Here is a 26,304-nt window from a genome sequence, read left to right as displayed (position 1 = left end):
GGTGTTAATTTGTTCTTCTTTTTCTAGGAATTTGAGCTGTTGTTTTAGGTTATTTATTTGTTGACTTTTTATTCTTGTAATGGATGCACTCAATGCAATAAACTTTTCTTTTTAGTACTATTTTCATAATGTCCCAGAGATTTTGATATATTGTATCAGTGTTCTCATTTATCTCTAAGAATTTTATTTCATCCTTAATTTTTTCTACTATCCATTCATCATTTAATTGTGTATTATTTAGTCTCTACTTGTTACAGTAGCTTCTATTTTTTATTTTATTGCTATACCTAATTTCATTCCATTGTGGTCTGATAGACTGCAGGGTATTATCTCTGTTTTGGGTATTTACTAAGTGCCACAGTCTGGCTGGGCACAAATAACTGGGAGGTCATTAGCCACTTGTAGGTTCAAACAGGAACTACTTATTGCGAGAACTCCACGGGAACTCCACGGGAACTCAAAAATAGTGAGCACCCAAGGTAGCAGGAGCCGCCTTATTGCCAGACAGCAGAGGTTTACATACATAACTGAATACACAGCTTGTTTAATTTAGCATCATCCAGTTACAGCAATTAGTCATTATCTTAATAATTATACACAGCTTAACTTAATTATCATCATCTTAATGGCTCGCTGGCGTTACTTCTGAACCACTCCTTCTGGCAAAATGCCAGGCGCCATCTTGACTTGGTTGTGGCTCTCAACAACTAAAAATTGCTTTGTGGCATAAGATATGGTTTATTGTAGAGAAGGAGCCATGTGGTGCTTAGAAAAAAGTATATTTGCTTGTTGATGGATGACATATTCTATATATGTCTCTTAAGTCTAAATTATTGATTGTATTATTTATTTCTATAGTTTCTTTATTTAATTTTTGTTTGGAAGATCTATCCAGTAGTGAGAGAGGTATGTTAAAGTCACCCAGTATTATTATATTGTGATCTATTTGACTCTTGAAATTGAGAAAGGTTTGTTTGATGTACATAGATGCTCCATTGTTTGGGGCATACATATTTATTTGTTTATTTCTTTTCTTTATTTGTTTTTATGTGGTGCTGAGGATCGCACCCAGGGCCTCGCATGTGCTAGGCGAGCGCTCTACTGCTGAGCCACAACCCCAGCCTCTGGCGGCATAAATATTTATAATTGTTAGGTTTTAATCCCTATTTCTTAACCTTTTTACTCCCTTATATTTTTATTAATTTTCATCTAATTTATTTTATTTGTTTTTATGATATTGGGGATTGAATCCAGATATGCTCTACCACTGAACTATATCCCCAGAACTTGTAACTTTTTATTTTGAGACATGGTCTCACTAAGTTGCCAAGAATGCTATCCAACTTTAGATCCTCCTGCCTTAGCTTCCCAAGTGGTGGGAATTACAAGTGTGTGCCACCGTACACTGAAATACAATTATCTATTTTCCAATTGGTAGACATTTGTTTTGTTTTATAATTGGACTATTATGAATAGCTACCATGAACTTTTATGGACATCCTTCTTAACCTTTGAGGAGAGATTATGATATATTTTTTGTAAGTCACTCTTACTTGTTATTACCTCCACCCTGGTACCTAACACAGTGTCTTTCTTGGTAAATCTTTGTTGAAATATGGTTTCAAATAGTATCATAGTGATTTATTTTCTAATCTTTGTATAGAAAAGAAACTCCACTGTCAGAACAAAGTCTACTCAAAGTTTCCATTATTGTCACAAATAATGAACAAATACATAGATCAGGAATCCAGTCTGCTGTATTTAGATGATCTATTTTAGTATTGTTGACAGTTAAATATACACATATGAATCCAGGTACAGTGGTGCAGTCCTGTAATCCCAGCGGCTCAGGAGGCTGAGTCAGGAGATCATGAGTTCAAAGCCAGCCTCAGCAGAAATGAGGCACTAAGCAACTAAGTGAGACCCTGTCTCTAAATAAAATACAAAATAGGGTTGGGGATGTGGCTCAGTAGTTGAGTGCCCTTGAGTTCAAACCCCAGTACCACTCCCCCCCCAAAAAAACCACACATGCTCTCAGACACATTTTAAGGAATAAGCATGAAAGAATGTAGATGTTTCCTACATCATATTATTTCCTAAAATTTTGACACAATTTCTTCATCTCCTTACCCTTTTCTTTTTAATAGCAATTCAAAGAATGGCAGGTTGGGGCTGGGGATGTGGCTCAAGCGGTAGCGTGCTTGCCTGGCATGAGTGTAGCCCGGGTTCGATCCTCAGCACCACATACAAACAAAGATGTTGTGTCCGCCGATAACTAAAAAATAAATATTAAAATTCTCTCTCTCTCTCCCCCTCACTCTCTCCTTAAAAAAACAACAACAACAAAGAATGGCAGGTTGTAAGTGAAAATATAAATATTCAAAGAAATAAAAAGTATCTGGGTGTGATGGCACACACCTTTAATCCCAGTGGCTCAGGAGGCTGAGGCAGGAGGATTGCAAATTCAAAGCCAGCCTCAGGAATTTAGTGAGACCCTAACCAATTTAGGTACACACTCTCTCAAAATAAAAAATAAAAAGGGTTGGGGATGTGGCTTAGTGGTTGAGCATCCTAGGGTTCAAAATCCTGCTACCAAAAACAAACAAAAAAAAAAAAAAGGAAAAATAAGCATATTAGACAAGGAGTGTTATTATTGTGGTATTTTATTCAAAACTCCCCCCCTACACACACCCCTAATTTTCTTTCCTTTAATTGTATCTATTTGGAAAATAACAGAAGCAAATATAAACAAATATCCTGGACTCAAATCATGGATCCAGAATTATGAATGAGGCTAGGGACCTAATTTTGAGCCCTGGCTTTCTCATTTCTAAGTTGGTGGTATAGTGTTTTCCATATAGCACTGTTTGGAAGATTAAAAGACCTTACATATGGCCAAGACTTTTTCGAAGCCCAGTTCTCTGAGTCCAGTCCTCCTGATTGAACTATCTGTGTCTTCTGTTCTGTCTCTCTGATAACTTCATGAAAGAACCAGGGCACTCAGGGTACTCGCTCAGAGCATACCAGGACACTTTCAATTTTAAAGAAAAATAGAGATATTCAGCATTTGTCAGATATAATGTGGCTCCAAGAAGTTCACAATTTTAATGTTAGACTGTGGTACATTAAGGTCCTACCCTTGCAAGGTTGTGTCTTCTATGGTTACTGTGATAAAAACAGAAGTATAGCATGAAAATCCACATACAACAGTATGAAAATCATGGTATCAGACTCATTGCAATGTTTGACAAATTGAGCAGTGACCAACCAGCACAGATATCCTATTCATGATTAAATGTAAGTATTTAAGTATTTAAAATGAAATAAAAATTGTTTTTTACTCATAAGTATTAATTTTTTTTGTATGGCTATTAAGTTGTTAGGACATGCATACTCTTACTCATTGATTTGTTTTCTTTCTTTTTGGTATTAGGGATTGAACCCAGAAGTGCTTTACCACTGAACTACAACCCCAGCCCTTTTTTATTTTTTATTTTGAGATGAGGTCTCACTAAGTTTCTTAGGACCTCACTAAGTTGCGAGGCTGGCTTTGAACTTGTGATCCTCCTGCATCTCTGATATTACAAGCATGTGCCACCATACCTGGCTTATTCATTAGATTTTATAATTCAATAGGTGGTATTGTGGGCTGCGGTTGTGGCTCAATGGTAGAGTGCTCACCTAGCACGTTTCAGGCCCTGGGTTTGATCCTCAGCACCACATAAAAATAAATAAAATAAAGGTATTATGTACAACTACAACTAAAAAATAAATTTTTTTTTAAAAAATAGGTGGTATTGCTTAGTTATTTCTTTTAGTCTGGAGTAATATAAAAATATGACTGAGGGCTGGGGATGTGGCTCAAGCGGTGGTGCAGGGCATGCGTGCGGCCCGGGTTCAATCCTCAGCACCACATACAAACAAAGATGTTGTGTCCACCGAAAACTAAAAAAAATAAATATTAAAAAAATTCTCTCTCTCTCTCTCTAAAAAAAATATATATATATATATATGACTGAGACAGTGAGTCTGTGCAACTTAAAAGTTGGGACCTTTTTGCTTCAACAATGTTAAACCTATGATAGACAACAGTGGTATTATGTGAATTTTTTATAGATACATAAGTATAACAAATGTTGAATTGAACATTCAAGACTACAACTTGTAGATAAACATGCTATTCCTGAGGAGACCACTTCTTGAATTGGTTCATTCCTAATTATTCTTAAAACTCAATTTAAATATAACCTTCTCCAGGAAGCTTTCTCTAATTTATAACTTTCCTACTCCATTCTTGGTGAAATCTAGATAAGGAGTTTGTTGTTGTTGTTGTTGTTGTTGTTGTTTTTCCCAAAAATTCTTTGCTGATCCTATCATGCCATCCCAGAAATGTTGATTTTCTTGTCTGTGTGAGCTTATTGTGGGCAGAGGCCAAATGCAAATGATCTGTGTGTACCTATGGAACTTGGGACAGTATCTCTAACACATGATGTACTCTGAAGATATTTGTTCATGAATTAACGAAACAGAGAATTTCTTAGTGTTATATCACTGTGACAAAATACCTTAAGTAAACAACTTAAAAGGAGAAAAGATTTATTTTAGCTCACAGTTTCAAAGGTTTCATGGTCACTTTACCTGGTGCTTTTGGGGCCTACAGTGGCAGAAGCAAGTGGTGGAGGAAAGCTGCTCACCTCATGGTGGCAAGGAAACAAAGAGGGAGAGAGGAAGGGGCTGGGGTCTTCATACAACCTTCAGTGGCACATCCCCAATTATCTACTTCCTCCAACAAGCCCCCACATCCTGAAGTGTCTACCAACTCCCAATAGCACCATCAGCTAGGGAACAAGCCTTTGACACATGAGCTTTTAGGGGCCATTTAAGATCTAAATCACAACAAAAAGGATATGTAAGTAATAGTAACCTGTGTTTAAGAATTTTTTAGTTGCTTTCAGGACTACTCAATGCAATCATAATTATAACCTGAAGACAATTTAATTATCTTATAACTTACAGACCATCTAATGTGATCCTAAAGTAACATAAATTCAAAAAGGTAAATGGAGACAACTGAGGGTGAAGAGCAGCAATCATTTAAAAATTTTATTTATTTATTTATTTATTTTGAGAAAAAGGAAAAGAAGTTTTAATGCTTTGCTAGCAAAGGAAAAACACAAGGAACTCCTGTCCCAGGGAAATGGGCGGGTGGTTGGGATTAAATAAATATATTTATTTATGTATTGATTTTTGGTACTGGGGCTTGAACCCAGGGGCACTCAAACACAGAGCTACATCCCCAGGCCCTTTTTCTTATTATTTTGAGACAGAGTCTCACTAAGTTGCTGAGGCTGGCTTTGAACTTTCAATCCTCCTGCTTCAACCTCCGGAGCCAATGGGATTACAGACATGGGGTACCAGTCCCAGCCAGCCTAATGGGGGGGGTTGGAAGCGGTAATTCACAGGCTACACTTTACATATTCTCTATCTGGAGTTGTAATTCACTTGTTAACTTAGGAAATGGAAATTTCTTAGATCTTCTGGCACCTTCCCCTGAAGTACTTCCTTCATGTATGCTCAAGAAATAACTCTGCCTCTGCTTAGGATGAGGAAGAAAGGTAATCCTGTTGTCACCCCCACTTCTACCCACAGATTAGGGAAAGTGGGGGGAGGAAGAGAAAGAAACATATCCTCATTTAAAATAAATCACAGTGATACAGCAGCAAGTGTTATATTCAAAGCATAAAATGGACCGTTGTTGCATTTCTCCACTGTCAATTTCTAAATTCCATTTTTATGGAAAAATGGGTGATGGCATCTTCAAGCTGCTTACTGCGGAGAAAAGGCAAAGTTGGGAGAAGTGATCTGAAGCCCTTGTTCTCTATCAAGTGGGGCATGGCCAGTTAAGGGTATTCAGCATCAGGGCTGTCCAAAGGTCCATGGTGGCAGTTGGTGGGTGACTGGACAAGGTATACATAGGGCAGGTAGCATGCAGATGGCCAAGGGTATTGTAACCTTACTGGATTCAGTTTCCTTTTTCTTGAAGTAGACCAAGATGGAGCAACTTATACTGTTCAGGGACAGAAGGTGGGAGTTCCCTGAAGCAAAAGGAGTTTCAACAACTGCATGGACAATTCCTCAGTCTCTATTCATTTACTCACAGGAATAGCTCCTCCAGTTTGACCCAAGGCAAACTCACCCCTCTCCTAATGTTCCAGCAGTCAGCTGTCAACAAACTTACCAGTCACTTTGTATCCTCAGCACGGAAGAAGGGTTGCCTGGAAAGGCAGACATGCCCAAGAAAACTGGAGAGGGAGCTGTTCTCAGGTCAACAATTTGTTACTGAAAGCTTGGTCCCTGTCCTCATGCCAATCCAATAATCTAAAATACAGATTTCCTATCCACAGGATCCTCCTTTTACATTGTTTTGCAACCCTGTAAGAATAGAACCTTTAGATACCCAAGGAATAATTATCAGCCTGTACTAATCAGGGTTCTCCAAAGAAACAGAACCAACAGAATATCTACAGATAGAGGCTAAAAAGTCTCATAATCTACTGCCTACTGAGGAACCAAGAAAGATGGTGTGTAATTCAATCCTAGTCTGAAAGCCAGAGAATTAGAGACTTGATGATATAAATCTTGGTCTGAGTCTAAAGTTGGAGAAACAGCTGCATTAATGTCTACAGATAAAAGATGGCTATCTCACCACAAGTAGAGAGTAAATTCACCCTTCCTCCACCATTTTGTTCTGTTCACATCCTCAATGGATCAGATAATACTCACCCAAATTGGGGAGAAACATCTGCTTCACTCAGCTCAACTATTCAAATGCTAATCTTTCCAGAAACATCCTCATAGATACAATCAAAATTAATATATTCCTAGCTAGCTGGGCATCCCTTAGTCCAGAAGAGTGTACACATAAAATTAACCATAGCACATAGTTTATTTGATTGATGCAGAGTCTCAGGGGATTTACAACCAGTAAAAAATGGAAGAAATTTACAACACAATACAAGATAAAAAACAAGTATAAGAAAAAACCATCAGAACAAACATAGAAAGGTTAGGTTTCTTTGCATTTGCAAAGTATATTATTTAGTTATTATTTATATTTCAAATGTCCATTTTCATTGAATTCATTCACTTATTCAACTTAAGTTGATTGAACAAGTACCATTCTAGAGAAAACACAGATGTTCCCAGAGCTTTCTAGGTATCAGAGGAGTCAGATACTATACAAATAATTGTTTAATTGTTATTGGGAATAATTAGCTGAGAGACAAATACTATGTATATTTATAATATATTGTAGAGCACTCGACTCCCACTGGAATAGCTATACTAAGTAATCTTAACCATACCAAATATTGTAAACGTTGTGAAGCAACTGGAATTCTTGAGCACTGCTGGTAGGAACTTAATATGGTCTAGCCACTTTAGTAAACAGTTTGACAGTTTATTCTAAAGTCACACACACATTTTTCATGAGACCTAGTAATTCCAGTCCTTGGTATTTACACAAGAGAAATAAAAACACAAGCCCACACAAAAGCTTGGACACTAACCATTATAGCAGCTTTATTCATAAGAATAAAAAATTGGAAACAACCCAAAGCCTGTCATTAGGTAAATGGATCCATAAATCAGTACAATGGAATACTGTTTGGCAATAAAAAGGAAGGGACTTCTAAGACATCAGAGAACCCAGCAAAATTATTGAAAGTTTGATAGTAGAAAAAATTCAGATTCAAAAAGAATACAGACTGTATGAATTTTTCTAAGTTTAGGAACAGGAAAAACCCTATTAGAAATCAAATTAGAATTGCCTAGGGTGGAGGTGGTTATTGACTGGGAAGTGTCTGGGAACTTCCTGGGCTGATAGAATGTATGATACCTTCATTGCATAATGATTTCATGAATCAATGTAATTGCCAAAACTCATGGAACATGAACTTCAAACTTCAGATTAAAAGAAAATGGTACTACACGGTGACTGCTGGTGACTGGAAGCAGGGGATCATAATGTTTTTAATGAGGAAGAGTGTGGAGAGTAGGTTAGCCTTGGCTCTGAAATACTCTATGTTGTATAAACAGTGGTTTGCAGGCTGTGCCTAACCTTCAGTTACTCCATTATATAAAACATTAGTTTGGTATGAGTTACTCCATTTTGAGTAAAAGTGCCAAGGTAGAATGACTCTATACTTGGTTTGTACAAGTAAACAACCACCGTCTGCACAGCACAGCATAAGGCACAAACTGATAAATTGTGTTAATAAAAATGACCCATCTGTGAACTTACTGAATTAAATCATGCATCAACTTACTGATGCAAGGGGTGTATCAACCCCATATCTGTCAAACCAGGCCCACATGCTTATCGAATTCACCAGTCCATTGAATGAAACAACCTTCTCACCTGGGACCCATAAAAGGAGGAACACCCCCAAGAATGCCTGGTGTTGTACACTCTGACCCATTGTGAGATGGAGATGATGAACCTCCGACCCTCTGTTCCTGGGTTTGATCTTACTGCTCGATGGCCCACTTTGAAGCTGCTTAGCTTGGCATTCTTGCTTGATGGCCCACTTTGGAATTGCCTGCCAAACTGACTCTGTGTGTTCTGACAGTCCTGTACCCTGAACAAGTTCTTTGGCAGCTTATAGTCTTATCTGACTGACATTCAGTGATGACTCTTCCATTTGTATCTTCTTTCTGCCTTTGTACTTTGTTTAGCCCCCTGAACCCCTGTGGCTACCTTAACCTTTTTTAGCCTTTCTGTAATTTGTGTGTGTGTGTGTGTGTGTGTGTGTACATATATATATATATATATATATATATATATATATATATATATATGTAAAGCATGATGTGCAACTGAAGTGTTACAGATAATGGTAATTAGGATTGGAATGAAAGAACCTATGATTGAATGCTTGCCTCTCTCTGCTGCCTGGTAGCCACAGGGAACAGCTTTCCTCTTCCGTGTGGTTACACCATAATGTTTCTGCCTCAAAGCCAGCCAATCATAGAATGAAACCTCTGAAATGGATTAGAGAATCCATTTGATTAAATGCACCAGCACAAAATTGGAACTGAATCTGCTCTAAAGGAGATCAAAGAATTTTTGGACAAACTCCATAATGAAATTAGTAGGACTCTGGAAAAGACCGGTAGCTGAGAAAAGCACTTGAACAATCAACTTGAGCACTTGGATCACAACTATCCTACAGTGCAATCTCAGCTGAGTGAGACAAGGGAATGACACCAGCAGGGAAGTAGTGGAGTAACTGAAAGGACAAGACTCTGATCTGAAGTTACAGAGGAATTCAGAAAGGTAAAACAAGAATTGGAGAAAAGGGTACCAGCATGACTGATGTTGCTCCTTTAGTGAAGATTAAGCAGAGTTTAAGCAAGAAACTTTCAGATATATGCTAGAATTAGTGTTGTGGGGGCTGGGGATGTAGCTCAATGGTAGAGCTTACCTTAAGCATGAGGCCCAGGGTTCAAACAGTACTTAAAAAAAAATCAGTAATGTGGAACAATATTACTCCAATCAAAACTGAATGAGAAATCCAACATCACTAGAGAAAAGGGACACACATGCAATAATTTCAGAAGCAGTAATAGGCTCTTATCAAATAACACACTGGCTTTCATGCTTCTAGTTTTTTTTAATGTCAAATTATATTTCACATTGCATAGGTTTCTAAATGTAATTATACCTCTAAAAACACAACCAATGGGTATTTTTGCATTTACCCACATACACATTGTATCATGGTGATTATAATGGTTAACACATTTATATTGAATATAATGTTCAATAAAGTAATTAAAAAACAACAAGAACAATATCTCTGTGATTGCTGGGCTTCTGACTACAAGTCACCCACAAGTACTCAGTAAATTGCAACCAATTAAACTAGTGTGGCTTGTGAATAAATTCTGACATTGTGGCAAGACATAGTGTTAGGTCTGTTAATCCCATAGCTAGCTCTCAACAAAGAATATTACAATGTATTCTGGTTTTAGGGAAAAAAAATGGTCAGAACATCACGATTGAAATAAGCCAGATTCAGAAAGACTAGGGTTGAATGTTTTCTCATAGGCAGAAACTAGGGAGAAATAAGGACTTTAAAAAGGGGTGGGGGTACAATGCAAGTACAATGAAGAACAGTGGAGTAGAGAAAGTGGAATAAAGAGAGGGAGGGAGGAGGAATGGGAAAGAAGAGGAACGGAATGAAGTTAATCACACCAGGGCATATGCACGTATGAATTCTTCTTTTATGTATAACTATAACGCACCAATTTAAAAAATAAATAAACTTTTTAAGAAAGAAAAAAATGTCCGGAGAAGTGGAAGGAGATACCAAGCACCAGAAACTTTGTTAGTATGATTTAAGTGGAAGAAAACTTGGCAGCGATCTGTATATGACACAGCGAAGGCACGGTACTGCAAAATCCGCTAGCGGTAAACTGTTGGCTCCGCTGGCAGTGTCCACCCAAGGAAGCCCTCAAACCCTCCCAAGGCGTCCCAGCATTCTCGCCAGTTCCTGCAGCTACCGCCGCCTCCACTGGGAAGCACGAGCTCTGGCAGGCGGGCGCTCGCCGGCGTCGCGCTGACGTCACGCGCGTGCTGACGTCGCCGGCGGCCGCGCTTCTAGAGCGGGCTGGGGCTCGGGGGGCGCCGAGTTTGACTGGTTTGGGGTCCGCTGGGCGCTTGGCGCAGCTTCCGCCCACCCCCGCGCCCCAGGAGCCGCGCCCCGGGCTGGCCGAGCGCATCCCGCGGGCTCCCACGGGGACTCGCCCTGGCGGCTGGGCGGCGCTCGGCGAAAGTTGGCCCCTCACGGGAGCGCTGGCCGGCGGGCGGGCGGCGCCCGCAGCTATGGAGCCCCGCAGCATGGAGTACTTCAGCGCCCAGGTGCTGCAGAAGGACGTGGGCAGCCGGCTGCAGGTGGGCCAGGAGCTCGTGCTCTACCTTAGCTCTCCTGGAGCCATCCCGGACCTGGGGGACGACCTGAGCCGCCTGGGCAAGACCGTGGACGCGCTCACCGGCTGGGTGGGCTCCAGCAACTACCGGGTAAGTGGTGGCGGCGCGGCGGGGCACGCCCTCGCTCCCGACCGGCCCTTTAATCCTGGACGTGCGCGTCTGGCCGGGAGCTCCCGAGCAGCGTCGGCGCGGCGGAAGACTCCGGCGAAGGGGAAACTCGGGGATCCGGGGCGCTCCTTCTTTCTGTTCGCGACTGTGACTTTTCACCACGACCAAGTTTTTCCACGCTTGTGAAACAACGACAAATTCAGCTATTCCGTGACACGTTGCGGAGTTACTTGGCGGGGGGCGGGGTGGGCACAGTGTTTATCACTTACTTGGAAAAAGAAAATCATTGATAACATATATACAGTAAAGGGATCCAAGACTTTTTAATATTTGTTCTCGCCAGTACGAAGACATAGGACGTTAGGATACGATTTTGAGTTGAAAAGAGATGTCAAATTAATCCCCTCCTACTGCTTTTCATCCTACTCAGTCTCCCGGTTCCTTCACCCCCCCCCTCATAATTGTTATGTGTGGAAGGTGGTGATCTTCGTCTCTAAAAGATTTTAAGGGCTTAACTAGGTGTCCGATTGTGTTTACTGATTTTTCTTATGAAAAACTGTAGATCCTGTTACATTATTTGCTTTTCCTTATTGACGACAGGAAGCAGTTGAAGGCTCTTCATTTTGTTGTAATGCAGCTGAGGATTGACTCGGACTTGAAACCATGTGCTACCAGGTTTATTGGCGAGGAGGTGGGTGAGGTATAAGAAGAAATGAATGTTTATTTAGAGTCAGTAGTAGCAGACTGTATTGTAGCTATGTAGAGAGGCCAGGTAAATATTCTGTAATTAGCCTGTTCTGTAGTAGTTAGCTGTTACTTTTCTTTCCAGTCTTCTGGTGGCAGTGTTGCTTTAAAATGCTGGCGGGAACCTGTGGATGAAGTGATTTTTCTTAGAAATACATCCTTACATCCAGGGATAGGCTGTACTTTGAAAGCTTCTCTATGCAGAGAAGAAAGACAAACTCTGGAATTAGGATGCAGATTTAATGGTAAAACCTACTTGAAAATTTGCCATTTTTGTGCTTCATTACATATTATATCTTTATTGTTTTTATTTGGGAAAAGTTATTGTTTACTAATATATCATTGCCATTTGGGAATATTAGTTATTTGGAAGAAACAAGCTAAATTTACTTACTTATTAAGAAAGACATGCTCAAGGTAGTTGATTTTATGATACAGCACAGATTCTTGTAGAAAATCAGCTCTTTGACAATGTTTGTTCACCTTTCCAAGTGATTGATGTGCCCCCTGCTTCTCATTGACTGTAGCTAATCTGCTTTGAGCTATTTCATTCCTCAGGTGTACTGTCAGTGAATGGATGGTTGAGCAGTCCATCTCTTGAAACACATCTGGCTTCTGTGATAACACAGTATCCTAATTTTTCTGTTAATGCCCTGAGCTCTATTTCTGCTTGGTGCTGTTTTTAAGTGGTCCTTAAGAGGAAGGATCCTTCAGGAGTCTGCCTCAGGTTTTCATTTGTTTTTGCTGTACATTCTTTCCATGCTCTCACCAGATACTCAGAAGAGACTTGCCACAAGCTCCCACCAGCTTATTTACACACTTTTTGGTTGCTCTCCCCAACAGTCTACCTTTTTTCCTGTTATGATGGATGAATTACCTGCCTTCCTCACTTAACACCAATCCCTCCTCATGAGTATTATTAGCTTCCATGTCCTCTTATCTACTCAAGGATATTTGATCCATTAATTCTTTCTTCTTCTTGAATTATTGGTTCTTTTCTTTGTGCTAAATTCTTCAATATAAAAACTTTTGACATTACTAGGGAGAGAGTTTTCTAATTAGTGTGTTATTTGGGTTTTATAAACTAAATTGCATATTCTTTTTTTACTCGAGAGACAATAAAACACACCAAATTCTTTTTTTTTTTTTTAATTGATTTTGGACATTCCTGGGGTTTAAACCCAGGGTCTTTTATCCAGATAACTATCATTAAATCTCAGCCCACACCAAAGTCTCTTAAAAAAAATGTAGGAATATTGAATGTACAAATAGAATTGTACTTAAATTTTAAATTATGCTGAACAAACTAGTTTTTCTTTGGTTTTGATACTTTAGAATTTATGTCATAACAGTCATTGCTTTGATACATTTGAGTACTGTCTATATGCTGGGTATTGTTCTTGATGGTGAGGATCTAGCTGTGAACCAGACAGGCAAGACTCATTCATTTAGATATTTTTTGATGACCTACCATGTGCAGGCACTTACTACTATTCTAGGCACTGTGGATACAATAGTGAAAAAAAGATATCCTTGCCTTTGTGGACTTACATTTTTGTGGGGAGGGAGGAATAGGAAGGATAAGTAAATAAATTCTATTTTTTAAAAATTTTTTTAATATTAATTTTTTTAGTTTTCAGCAGACACAACATCTTTGTTTGTATGTGGTGCTGAGGATCAAACCCAGGCAGCACGCATGCCAGGCGAGAGCGCTACCCCTTGAGCCACATCCACAGCCAAATAAAATCTATTGTGTGGTAGGTGGTGATGAATAGTTTGGAGAAAAACAGTGAAGGGAATAGGAAATTTTAGGCAGGATTAAGCCTAAAGAAATTAGGATATTCATCCTTCTTTCCTTTTCTCTCCTTTTTAAAACTTGTTTTCTATTCTTTGTTAGCTTTATTTTCATTCTTGTACATTGTGAGCAACAGTAACATCTACATTTCATCTGCATCTGTAACAGTAAATTGACTCTAAAAATGAAGAAAACAATAAGTAGTATTTATATTATAACTACATACTGCTACCTAAGTAATGTGCTAGGATTTCATGCTTCTGGGAATTCAAAATTATAGCCTCCTTGACTTTCTAAGGATAATATTTCCCAACATCAGCTTCACTTCAATTATATTTCCTATAAACTATCACTATTGTACTTTTTTTTTAAATGGGATGCGGGGTTCAAACCTAGGGGTACTGTACCACTCAGCTACATTTCCAGCCCTTTTTATTTTTTATATTGAGACAGGATCTTGCTAAATTGCTCAGATTGGCCTTAAACTTGTGATCCTCCTGCCTTAGCCTCCTGAGTTGCTGGGATTATAGGCATGTGTCATGACATCTAGCTACCATGTTTTTGTACCCCCCCTCCCCAAAAGATGTTTATCTACCAACTAATATATGTGTATTTTGGCCTGTTCCTTTCCAGGTTGTTTTTAATATTTTTACTATTAACATTGTATATTGTCACTTTGTACATATGCATGAGAATTTCTCTTGGTTATTGATTTTAATTGGTCAGATTTAGCATCTTCCTTTAATGCTCCCTTTATAATCCTGAAATTAAATGTATAGAGAATACCCATTACACATAATTTTAAAAAATCTGTGTAGTGTCCTCTAACAGTAGTATAAAGGAAAATTACATGTAATTTATAATGAGGTAAAATATGTTGTTTTCCCTTAGTTTGAACAGGGAATTGGTTCCATTCCTCTCTCTCATATACTAAAATCCTCAGGTGTTCAAATACCCTATATAAAATGGTGTAGAGTTTACATATAACCTATGCATCCTTCTATATACTTGAAATCATTTCTAGATTAGTTATATTGAATACTATGTAAATACCATGTAAATAGTTATATTATTTAGGAAGTAATGACAAGGAAAAAATGTACATGTTCGGTGTAGATCCACAATATATTTTTCTCAAATATTTTTTATCTGAGGTTGGCTGAATCTGAGCATGTAGAACCTACAGATTTGGAGGACTGACTGCATTTCTATGTTTAATGTGCCGACCAGACTGATCAAGAAGACATGATAGTTACATGGCTGCAACAGTACGTGTAATAGTTACAATGCTGTCACTATCAATTCAGACTATTACAAATGTGTGGTTGCTGGGTGATTAGTCTTCACAAGTGACATTGTTGATGACAGTGATACTCTGTAAGTCTAAATTTTTTTAAAAATATATTTTTAGTTGTAGATGGACACAATACCTTTATTCATTTATTTTTATGTGGTGCTGAGGATTGAACCCAGTGCCTTGCACATGTGAGGCAAGCGTTCTACCACTGAGCCACAACTTCAGCCTTGTAAGTCTAAATTTTGAACCTCATTTCTTCAGTACACTAGCTTACAAAGTTTGATCATCCCACCTGACATCCTTTTCATTAAGCTTTTAACTGTCCTGCACTCTTTTTTAATTTTTATTTTTTTAGTTGTAGATGGACATGATACCTTTATTTATTTATTTAAATTAGATATATTTTTAGATGTAGATGTATACAATATCTGTATTTATTTATTTTATTTATTTTATGTGATGCTGAGGATTGAACCCAGTACCTCACACATGCAAGGCAAGTGCTCTACCATTGAGCTACAGGCCCAGCCCCTATCCTGTACTCTTTTTTTGTGGGTGTTACCAGGGATTGAACTCAGGGGCACTCAACCACTGAGCCACATCCCAGCCCTATTTTGTATTTTATTTAGAGATAGGGTCTCACTGAATTGCTTAGCACCTTGTCATTGCTGAGGCTGGCTTTGAACTCATGATCTTCCTGCCTCAGGAGGATTCCAAGCTGCTGGGATCACTGGCATGTTCCACTACATCCAGTTGTCCTACTCTCATCACTGAGCTAAATATCATGGTCAGTCATTAATCACACCCTTATATTCATTCTTAATTTTTGTCTACCTTCTCATTCTTGATTTATTATCCTCATTTAATAAACTTCAGTATGAATTAACCCAACTCTGCCTATCTTATACCTGCACCAGTGGAACTTAAGGTGGATGGATGAAAACACAGTTTTTTAAACTGGCTTCATTTAAATTGTGGACTGAAAGTTGGCCCTTAATACTGTCTGGCATCATACTGTATTTTGGAGTTCATTCACTGTTTCACTTAAACAGCTATTTTACATCTTTTTCTCTCCCCTTAGAGAGAGATACCAATATCATCTTATCTATTATCACTGTCAGCTAAGTCCTTCCTTCCTACTCCATTGAGAAAATTGAAGGAATTAGAATTTTTTTTAATTCTCCCATAGTGTATCTACTCACCTTCCAGCATTTACACCCATGACAATCTCCTAATATTTGTTGCATTAGTAAATGAAAGCACACTTGTCCTTTGATTTACCTGTTGATTGCATTCCTGGAAAACTTATATACCACCCCTCCCCGCAAAGAAAAAGGGTACTTGCGGGGGTGGGGCAAAGCTAAATTTTAGACTTACAGAACTTCAGATAGGTTTTTTTTAATCTATTTAAATGTTTGTCAGCAGGACTGCCAAGTATACCTATACCATGTACCTATAGGCTGCGCATCTCCAGATTGTAATATTTGTGTCCCCCATTCCCACTGTCCTTGAGAACCATTGTTCTTGGGCATATGTCTAGACGGGGAAATATTGGGTTATATTTTCCTTATTTTGTCTACCTCATCCTAACATTCATCACTAACTCACTTTGTTTCTCTTCCTTTTTGAAGTCAATAGTTTTATTATTTATAAAAAAATAACTTTCTTTTCAGGTTTTTAAAATTTGTAGACCATTGGGTTTCATTTATATAACCTGTGTGTACATGCCCTTTTGCTTATCCAATTATTCTCTATACTCTTTTTTTGGTAGCTGTGTATGAATAGCATGCCTTTATTTAATTTGTTTATTTTTATGCAGTGCTAAGGATCAAACCCAGTGCCTCACACATGCTAGGAAAGCACTCTGCCACTGAGCTACAGCCCCAGCCCCTATAACATTCTTTTACTACTAATTGTTTAAGAATTTTTTAGTGTTGGGGATTGAATACAGGACCCAGTACATGCTAAGCATGTGTTCTACCATTCAGCTATATCCCCATTCACACTAATTTTCTTAGTTAATTTGGTGGGGAAAAAACATCCTGTAAACCTATTCTACTTCCTAGTAAGAGGAGCATTATGTGAGTATGTTTGTTATGAGCAATGTATGCTTTTTTTCCTGTTCCACCTGTGGAAAAAAATATTCATGATTATGAATTAAACATGTGTTTCTGGGTGTCAAAAAACTTGTTGCCTGACTTTCTGACTTCATTTATTTTATTTTATTTTTTTGTGGTGCTGGCTGACTTTCTGACTTTATAAAGAAAGTTCTTAGTTGTGATTCTTAAATTGAGTGTAATCATTACTATCTAATGCAGTTACTTAACAGAACTGTTTTGGTGTAAGAGTTTTCCAGGAATGACAACATTTGTGATCTAAGCTATTTGGAAGACTTTAAATCCTATTTAATTGAAACTCTCTAGCAAAGGCAATGGCTTGCATTTAAGTTTATTGACTGATTGCTCAAATATGTTCAAGTACTTGTGATGCAGAGGTGAGAAGGGAGGGGCAGAGGGAGAGAAATCGGTGGGAGAGAAAGAATGGAGGAATGACTCTAGAGTCCTGAAATTTCTCAGGGTTAATAACATTTCATTATATTTTTTAAAATTTGAGTTTTATGGTTTAAAAATACCCTAAAATTTGTTTGACCTTACCTCCAAATTTTTAGCTTTTTTTTTTTTTTTTGGTGTGTGTGTGTGTGCGCCAGAAATTAAACCCAGGGGCAATTTGACACCCTCTGAGCCATATCCCCAGTCCTATTTTTTACTTTAAGACAGAATCTCACTAAGTTGCTTAGGGACTCCCTAAATTGCTGAGGCTGGCCTTGAATTTACAGCCTCCTATCAGTCAACTTCCCAGAGTTGCTGGGATTACAGGTGTGAGTCACCACGCCCAGCTGCTTTTAAAGAGTTTTCCTACTATTAAAAATTATGTTATTCTTTCTTTTGGGGAGAGATGCTATACGTTTTATATTTTAAGGGATATAAGCAGAGGCATTTGGGTTTCTAAGGAAATGATGAGGAGCAAATTTGAGTATTGCTCTATTTCTTTTCTTTTTGAGAGTTTTAGTATTTTACTACTGAGTATACCCTTAGCCAGGGTGCAGGCTAAGTTGAAAAACATGGAAGTTCAGAAAAGGTATGTATAGCTTCATATGTAAATCTTGATATTTGATGTATCACATTTACCAACTATATACCTCTGATTGTATTTTTTGGTCTGGTACTGGAGATTGAACCCACAGGTGCTCTATTATGGAGGCACATCCCCAGTCCTTTTAATTTTTTTTTTTGAGATAGGATCTTGTTAAGTTGCCCAGACAACCTCGAATTAGCAATCTTTTTGCCTAACACCACAAAATGCTGGAATTACAAGTGTGTGCCACTGCTCCTGGCTCACCTACCATATTCTTTAGAAATGTATTGGCTGTTATTGCATATTGATTGACTGGTTGGTTGGTACTAGGAGTTGAACCCAGGGGTGTTTAATCACTGAGCCATATCCCCAGCCCTTTTTGTTTTGATACAAGCTTATCATTAAGTTGCTTAGGGCTTTCTAAGTTGCTGAGGCTTGCTTTGAATTTGTAATGTTCCTGCCTCAGCCTCCTGAGCCGCTGGGGTTAGAAACCTGTGCCACTACACCTGGCTGGGTCTTTATAAATATTATCCCATGTAAATTTCAGAATCAGGTAGGCACCAGAATATGAGGAATTTTTATTACATTTACATTGAATATTCTCCTTCTTGGGAAAAATTAATGTCTTTTTAATATTTGCCTCTTTATCCATGAAAATTGTTTAGGTATTTAATGTTTTTCAATTCTGTTTTAATTGTTTTCTCAAAATAGGTGTTATACATACTTTTTTATTAGATTACTCTTAGGCAATTTACAGTTTTTGAGAGTACTGTATATGTGATTCTTTTAAAAATTATACTTTCTAATATATAGCAATGGAATGGTGTTTGGCATATTGATTTTTATGAGTAACCTACTTGTTATATAATTAAAAGCATTTTCCCCTCCTGTAATTTCTGGGTTTTTCTCTAACTATGACAACCTTTCTTCTTTTCAGTCTATGGTTTTGCTTGGTTTTATTGTATTTTCTAAGACCCATAGACTGGGGATGAAAAAAGGAGAGTGGGCATTCTTCTGTTTTCAGGTTTCAAAGGTATGTTCTAACATTTTACCATTAGGAATCATGCTTGCTATAGTTAAAACAAAACAACAAAATAATGGTAGAGGACTTTGAACACATATATAAAGGTAGACAGTAAAATAAACTCAGCCATAACACTACTCTTCACCCATAAGCAACCCTACTCCATCATCTTGTCACAAATCATAGATGTCATATTGTCCATCTATAAGACTTTGTAGTTAGTCTCGCCATTGTCTCAAGGATAAGCTCTTTTACAAAAATTAGTATAGTGGCTGGGGTTGTGGCTCAGTGGCAGAGCGCTTGCCTAGCACATGTGAGGCACTGGGTTTGATCCTCAGCACCACATAAAAATAAATAAATAAAATAAAGTTATTGTGTCCATCTACAACTCTATTTTAAAAAAAAAATTAGTATAACCTGAATCTCATTGTCATAGTTAAAAAAAAATTTCTTTACATCAAATATCCAGAGTTCAAATTTCCAGTGTTTTTAATTAGTTTGGAGAAATAAGAATCCAAATAAGATTCATATGTTGTGGTTGTTAATTTATTAGTTTCCTACTGTTGCTTTAAGAAATGACTACAAATTTAGTTGCTTATGACAATATCTAGTATGCTCTTATAGTTCTGGAGATCAGAAGTCTGAAATGGATTTTACTGGGATAAACTCAAGGTGCCAGCAGGATTATAGTCTAGAACTATTGTGGGAGACTTAATTAAAGAGAGGCTTCTAGAGGCTGCTTGCATTCTTTGGCTCATGGCATCTTTTTCCATCATCAAAGCCAGCAGTGTAGCATCTTGAAAACTTTCTTTCTGACCTCTGCTTACATCATCATATCTCCTCTGATTTGGATTTTTGACTTCCTTCTTTTTTTTTTTTTTTTTGATTTCCTTCTTATAAAGACCTGTACTTATAAGGACTCCCTCTTACAAGGACCCTTGAAATAAATTCAGCCGTTTATGTTCAACTAATTTTTTTTTATTTTTTTTTATTGGTTGTTCAAAACATTACAAAGCTCTTGACATATCATATTTCATACATTTGATTCAAGTGGGTTATGAACTCCCATTTTTACCCCGTATACAGATTGCAGAATCACATCGGTTACACATCCACGTTTTTACATATTGCCATACTAGTGACTGTTGTATTCTGCTACCTTTCCTATCCTCAACTAATTTTTTTTTAATATTTATTTTTTAGTTAGACACAATACCTTTATTTTGTTTATTTATTTATTTTTACGTGGTGTTGAGGATTGAACCCAGGGCCTCGCGCATGCTAGGCGTGTGCTCTACCACTGAGCCACAACCCCAGCCCTATGTTCAACTAATTTTTGAAGAAGATGTTAAGAATACACAATGAGAAAAAGACAGTCTCTTCATTTAATTGTATGGGGGAAATGATACCTACATGCAAAAGAAAGAAGTTGAACCTTTATTTTACATCATACACAAAAAATAAATAAAAATGGGTTAAAGGCTTAAATGTAAGACCTGTAACTGTAAAAACTCTTGGAAGAAAACAGGAAATTTCTTCATTGGTCTTGGCAGTTTTTTTTTTTTTTTTTTTTTTTTTTTATAACAAATGCACAGGCAACAAAAGAAAAAATAAACAAGTGGGACTATATTAAACTAACAAGTTTCTGCACAGCAAAAGGAACAATAAAATGAAAAGCAATCTACTGAATGGGAGAAAATACTTGCAAAGACCCACTTATTTGTCAAGGAGTTAATATCCCAAATGTAAAAGGAGGTCATATAATTTAATAGCAGACAAATAAACCCTAAGCCAAAAATTCACCCCACTTACAAAGTGTGCAAAAGACCTGAATAGATATTTTTCAAAGGAGGACATATAAAGACCAACCAGGTATGTGAAAAAAATACTCAACATCCGTAATCATTAGGGAAATGCAAATCAAAGCCACAATGAGATATCATCCCATGCCTGTTAGGATGTCTGTTATCAAGAAGTCAGAATATAACAAGTGTTGCTGGTGAGGATGTAGACAAAGAGGAACTTTTGGGAGGCTGAGGTATTAGGATTGCAAACTTGAGGTCAGCCTGGGTAACTCAGTAAGACCCTGTCTTACTGAGTTATGTCTTAAAATAAAGAACGAGGGATGTAGCTCAATGGTAGAGTGCTTGTCTAGTGTTCTTGAGGCCCTGGGTTCAATCTGAAGTATTGACAAAACCCAACAAAACAAAACATAATGAAAACAAACCTACCATATGATTCAGCAATTCCACTTCTGAGTATATAGCTAAAAGAAGTAAAATCACCATTTTAAAGAGATATTTGCCCTGTCATGTTCATAGAAGCATTATTTATAATAGCCAAGGTATGGAAACAACCTATTTTTATCAACAGATGGATGAATAAAGAAGATGTGATATACACATGAAATGTTATTCAGCCTTGACAACAAAATAAAGGAAATCCTATCACTTGCAACAACATGGATCAACCTGAAGGACATTATGCTAAGTGAAATAAGCCAGAGACAGAAAGACAAAATACGGGGCTGGGGATGTGGCTCAAGCGGTAGCGAGCTCGCCTGGCATGCGTGCGGCCCGGGTTCGATCCTCAGCACCACATACAAAACAAAGATGTTGTGTCCGCCGATAACTAAAAAATAAATATTAAAATTCTCTCTCTCTCTCTCTCCCCGCCCCTCTCTCTCTAAAAAAGAAAGAAAAAATACTACATGATCCTATTTGTATGTGGTGTCTAAAAGAAAAAAAGGTAGAATTCATAGCAACAAAATAGAATGGGAAAAGTGGAGATGTTATTCAAAGGGTATACACTTTTAGTTATAAGATGAATTAGTTCTGGAAACAATGTATAACATGTTGACTATTATTAGTAATAACGTATACTTGAAATTTGCTAAGAGTAGATTTCAAGTGTTCTTACTTTACATTGGGCCTAAGATAATCCAGGTTAATATCTCCTTCTCTGATGATTTTTAGTTCCACCTACAAAGTCCCTTTTGTCATGTAGGATAACATATTTACCTAGTTGGGGGGGGGTTTGGTTAAGATGTGAACATCTTTGGGAGACCATTATTCTGCTGCCAGAGTTAACATATCCATTAAAGTATTTATAAATTTGTTTTCTTCTCAGTCCTCTCTGTTTTTAAAAGTTCTTGGATTTTATTTGTGATAGAGTTTCCAGTAGTCTGGATTTTCTGATTTCATTCTTATAATGATGTTTGACCTTTTTTTTTTTTTTTCCTGTATTTCCTATAAACTGGTAACTTAGTTGGATCTAAAGCTTAATCAAATCCAGGGTTTCTTTTTTCCGTTAAGACTGTTTCATAGGACCCTGTATGCATATGACTACTTGTCTAACGTGTGAGGCACTGGGTTCCATCCTTAGCAGCACATAAAAATAAACAAATAAAATAAAGACATTTTCTCCATCTACAAAAAATTTTAAAAAATAATAAAATTTAAAAATATTTTTTAAAAGACTATTTCATAAGTAATGTTCTCCATCCATCAGGCGGTGCATAAAGTCTGAATCTCTTTTTTTGTAATGTTAGCAGCCATTAATATTTAATTCTTTTATAAAGACAAACTTTTCCCATATACAACTATTTGATTACTTAGTGTTATACTTTATGTAGAATGGCAGATTTGTTTATACGATTCTTTCCTTTTATTTACTAATTGTGAAAATAATGTGATGTTTCCAGTGTCCTTCAGTGTTGCCAGAACTTTTTTTTTTTTTTGCTATCATTATGAACTCTTGTATTTAAACATATCTGATGTATTTCAAGACAAATGTATTTTTTCCTTTTTGGGATTCACATTGCCCTATCTTGGCATGGCCTTAGTGATCTTTGATAGCATCGTTGTTCTGTGGTATCATAAGATGTTGTCATATTTCCTGCTCTAGCCCTGGATTTAGCCATTTCTCTAGAAGCTGTTTCCTATTAGTGGGAAACAGTGTCTGGAAACTATGATGTGGTGATAGTGGTACTTATTGTTACTAGTTTAGTCATTGTTTTTAGATTTTTTCTTGTGGGTAGAGTTAGATTTTATTTTAAAGAAAATTATGTTGTGAAGCCAGGTGTGGTGGTATATGCCTATAATCATAGCAAATAGAGAGACAAAGTATGACAGGAGGATTGCAAGTTCAAGAGTAGGCTCAGCAATTTAGCAAGACACTCTCTCAAAAAAAATCAAAAAAGGTATAACTCTGACTCTTAGTGGGTTCAATTCCCAGTACTACAAGAAGGAAAGGAAGGAAGGAAGAAGATATTTCATGAGTTCATACTGTTATTTCCAGTTCAGATTCAGGACTACAGCTTTTACTTAACTTTTACCTATCTTTTGCATGTATCTCTTTCTATAAGCAGCAGTTTCTAAGAACAGCAGTTTCCTTTTTTTTTTTTTTTGCATAGTTTATTTTTATTTATTTTTTTTAGAGAGAGAAAGAGAATTTTTAATATTTATTTTTCAGTTTTCGGTGGACACAACATCTTTATTTTATTTTATGTGGTTATGAGGATCGAACCCAGCACCCCACCCTGTGCATGCCATGCGAGCACGTTGAGCCCCATCTCCAGCCCCTTGCATATCTCAGTGGAGAAATAAAGTCAGATTACTGTATTTTAAAGTCAGTTGCAATAGTCTTGTGTGGTTACACTGCTAACTGAATAATATTTAGGTTCATTTGTTATTTCATTTTCAAAAAAAGCATTGTAGATGTTACATTTGTGTTTTTCATTTTTGTTGATCCATTTTCAGTTAATTTTTGTAACTGATGTGATGTGTAAGTTGAGGTTTAATATTTTGGATGTGGTTATGATTGTAACATCATTTGTTGAAAGATTTTTCTTCATGGAATTGCCATTGCGAAGTTGTTGGTTATCAGTTGACTTCATGTTTGGTTCCATTCTGTATTCAGTTTTACGTTAATCTATTTGTCCATCCTTTTATTAATATCACATTATCTTTATTACTCTAGCTTTATTAAGTCTTAAAATCAGGTAATTTGACTTTAAATTTGTTTTTCTTGTTCAGTGTTTGGTATGGACGTTCTACCCATGAACCTTTTATGTATATGTATGTGTGTATTTTATAAATCTAGATCTGTATCTCCCCCTATCCTAAGATCAGCTTGTCAGTTCTGCAACAAACTCTGTTGGGAATTTGATCAAGATCGAATTATTTATTCATGGAGTTTCAAATCTTTTTTTTTTAATTTAAATTATTTTATTTTATTTTTTTAGTTTGAAATCTTTTTTTTTTTTTTTTTTTTTTTGTACCATGGATTGAACCTAGAGGTGCTTAACCATTGAGCCATGTCCCTAGCCCTTTTAATATTTTATTTAAAGACAAGTTCTCTCTGAGTTGCTAAGGGCCTCACTAAGTTGCTGAGGCTGGCTTTCAATTCAAGATCTGAAAGCCAGGATTACAGGGAGTACCACTGAAATTTTAATAATATTGAGTTCTACAGCCCATGAATTTGGTATATGTATCCATTTAATTTAATTCTCTATATCCCTTTCATTAGCTTTTTGTAATTTCAGCATGTAGCTTTTGGACCTCATTATTAGATTTATGTCCTAAGGGGTCAGGCATGGTAGCATACACCTGTAATCCCAGTGGCTCCTAAGGCTGAGATAGGAGGATGGCGATTTCAAAGCCAGCCTCAGCAATTTAGTAAGGTCCTAAGCAATTTAGCCAGACCCTGTTGCTAATAAAGTATAGAAAACTGCTGGGGATGTGGCTCAGACTTTCTTTTTTGAGACAGGGTTTTGCTAAATTGCCAAGCCTGGCTTTGAATTTGTAATCCTCCTGGCTTAGCATCCTGAGTCACTGGGATTTATAATAGTATGCCATTGCACACAGCCATGATTGATTTTTTTTTTTTGCGTGTGTGGTGCTAGGGATTGAACCTAGGGCCTTGTGCATGCAAAGCAAGCACTCTACCAACTGAGCTATATCCCCAGCCCTCACAATTGATTTTTATAGTGATCTTTTATCCTGTGATGTTACTCTCTAGTGCTAGTATTTGCTTTAGAACGTCAATTTTTTTTTAAATTTTTTAATATTTTATTTATTTATTTTTATGGGGTGCTGAGAATCAAACTCAGTGCTTTGTACGCGCTAGGCGAGTGCTCTATTGCTGAGCTACAACCCCAGCCCTAGAATGTCAATTTTTTTAGTGATTTTTATATATGTGTATGTGTACATATAGAGTTTTAATATTTAATTTCACTTGTTTACTGAGTCATTTTTTTCTTTGTGTAGATCTTTGTATTTGTCTGCTGTTATGGTTTTTTACCTGAAGATGTTTGTCTTTATTATTTCTTATAATGTAGATCTGTTGTAATAAATTCTATCATATTTTGTTTGAAAATGTCTTTCTCCTTTTTTGAAAGATTTTTTATACTAGGTATAGAAATATAAATTGATAGAATTATTTCCCCAATACTATGAAGATGTCATTGTATGATTCACATATGTTTTGACAGAGAGATTGCAACCTTTTTTTTGTTGTTGTTTACTTATTCGTTGACTTAGATTTTCTTTTCTTTTGGTTTTAATAGTTTGAGCATCATGTGTCTTTTTTTTTTTTTTTTTTTTTAATTTTCCTTTTGGAGGTTCTCTGAGACTCTTACTGGGTTTGATACCTTTCATTATTTTTACCAAATTCTTGGCCATTTTCTCCAAATACTTCTTTTGCCTTGTCTCTTTTTCTTTTCCTCTAGAATTTCTCTGATATGTTAAGACAATTTGATATTGTCCTGCTGTTCTTGAATGCTTGCCTCTTCTTCCTCCCCCTTTCTTCTCATTTTATATTTTCATTTGGGTAATTTTGACTTCAAGTGCACTGATTCTTTTTTTCTTCATGGCAAATATGTTGATGAGTCTATCAAAAGAATTCTCCCCCTCCTCCTTCTCATTTTTGTTACTAGGGATTGAATCCAGAGACTCTCTACTACTGAGCTATATCATTAGCCCTTTATATTTTATTTTAAATTACTACTGAGCTATATCCCTTGCCCTTTATATTTTATTTTATTTTTAAATTTTGAGCCAGGGTCTCACTAAGTTGAGGGCTTCACCAAGTTTCTGAAGTTAGTCTTGAACTTGTGATCCTCCTGCCTCAGCGTCTAGAGTCTGGGATTGCAGGTGTGTGCCATGGTACTGGACCCAACAAAAGAATTCTTAATCTCTTTTATCATT

General features: G+C 36.9%; 1 protein-coding gene and 1 pseudogene across 13 annotated transcripts in view; one reads left to right on the top strand and one right to left on the bottom strand.

Moving 5' to 3' along the window:
* Nucleotides 1–9,494, bottom strand: part of LOC143399606 (DCN1-like protein 2 pseudogene) — a 40,810-nt pseudogene extending 31,316 nt beyond the window's left edge.
* A 1,203-nt stretch (nt 9,495–10,697) lies between these two features.
* The window catches only part of Clasp2 (cytoplasmic linker associated protein 2), a 199,956-nt gene continuing 184,349 nt past the window's right edge, over nt 10,698–26,304 (top strand). For all 13 annotated transcript variants that reach the window (XM_076843304.1, XM_076843263.1, XM_076843290.1 and 10 more), the window contains exon 1: nt 10,698–11,083. In XM_076843304.1, coding sequence (XP_076699419.1) covers nt 10,889–11,083 — 195 coding nt within the window. In that variant the 5' untranslated portion in view covers nt 10,698–10,888. The remainder of the gene's footprint in view (nt 11,084–26,304) is intronic.

Source organism: Callospermophilus lateralis, chromosome 1 (genome assembly GCF_048772815.1).
Source record: "Callospermophilus lateralis isolate mCalLat2 chromosome 1, mCalLat2.hap1, whole genome shotgun sequence".
NCBI classification, from domain to species: Eukaryota; Metazoa; Chordata; class Mammalia; order Rodentia; family Sciuridae; genus Callospermophilus; species Callospermophilus lateralis.
The sequence above is the reverse complement of the archived record's forward strand: the minus strand, read 5'-3'. Positions and strand labels throughout refer to the sequence as shown.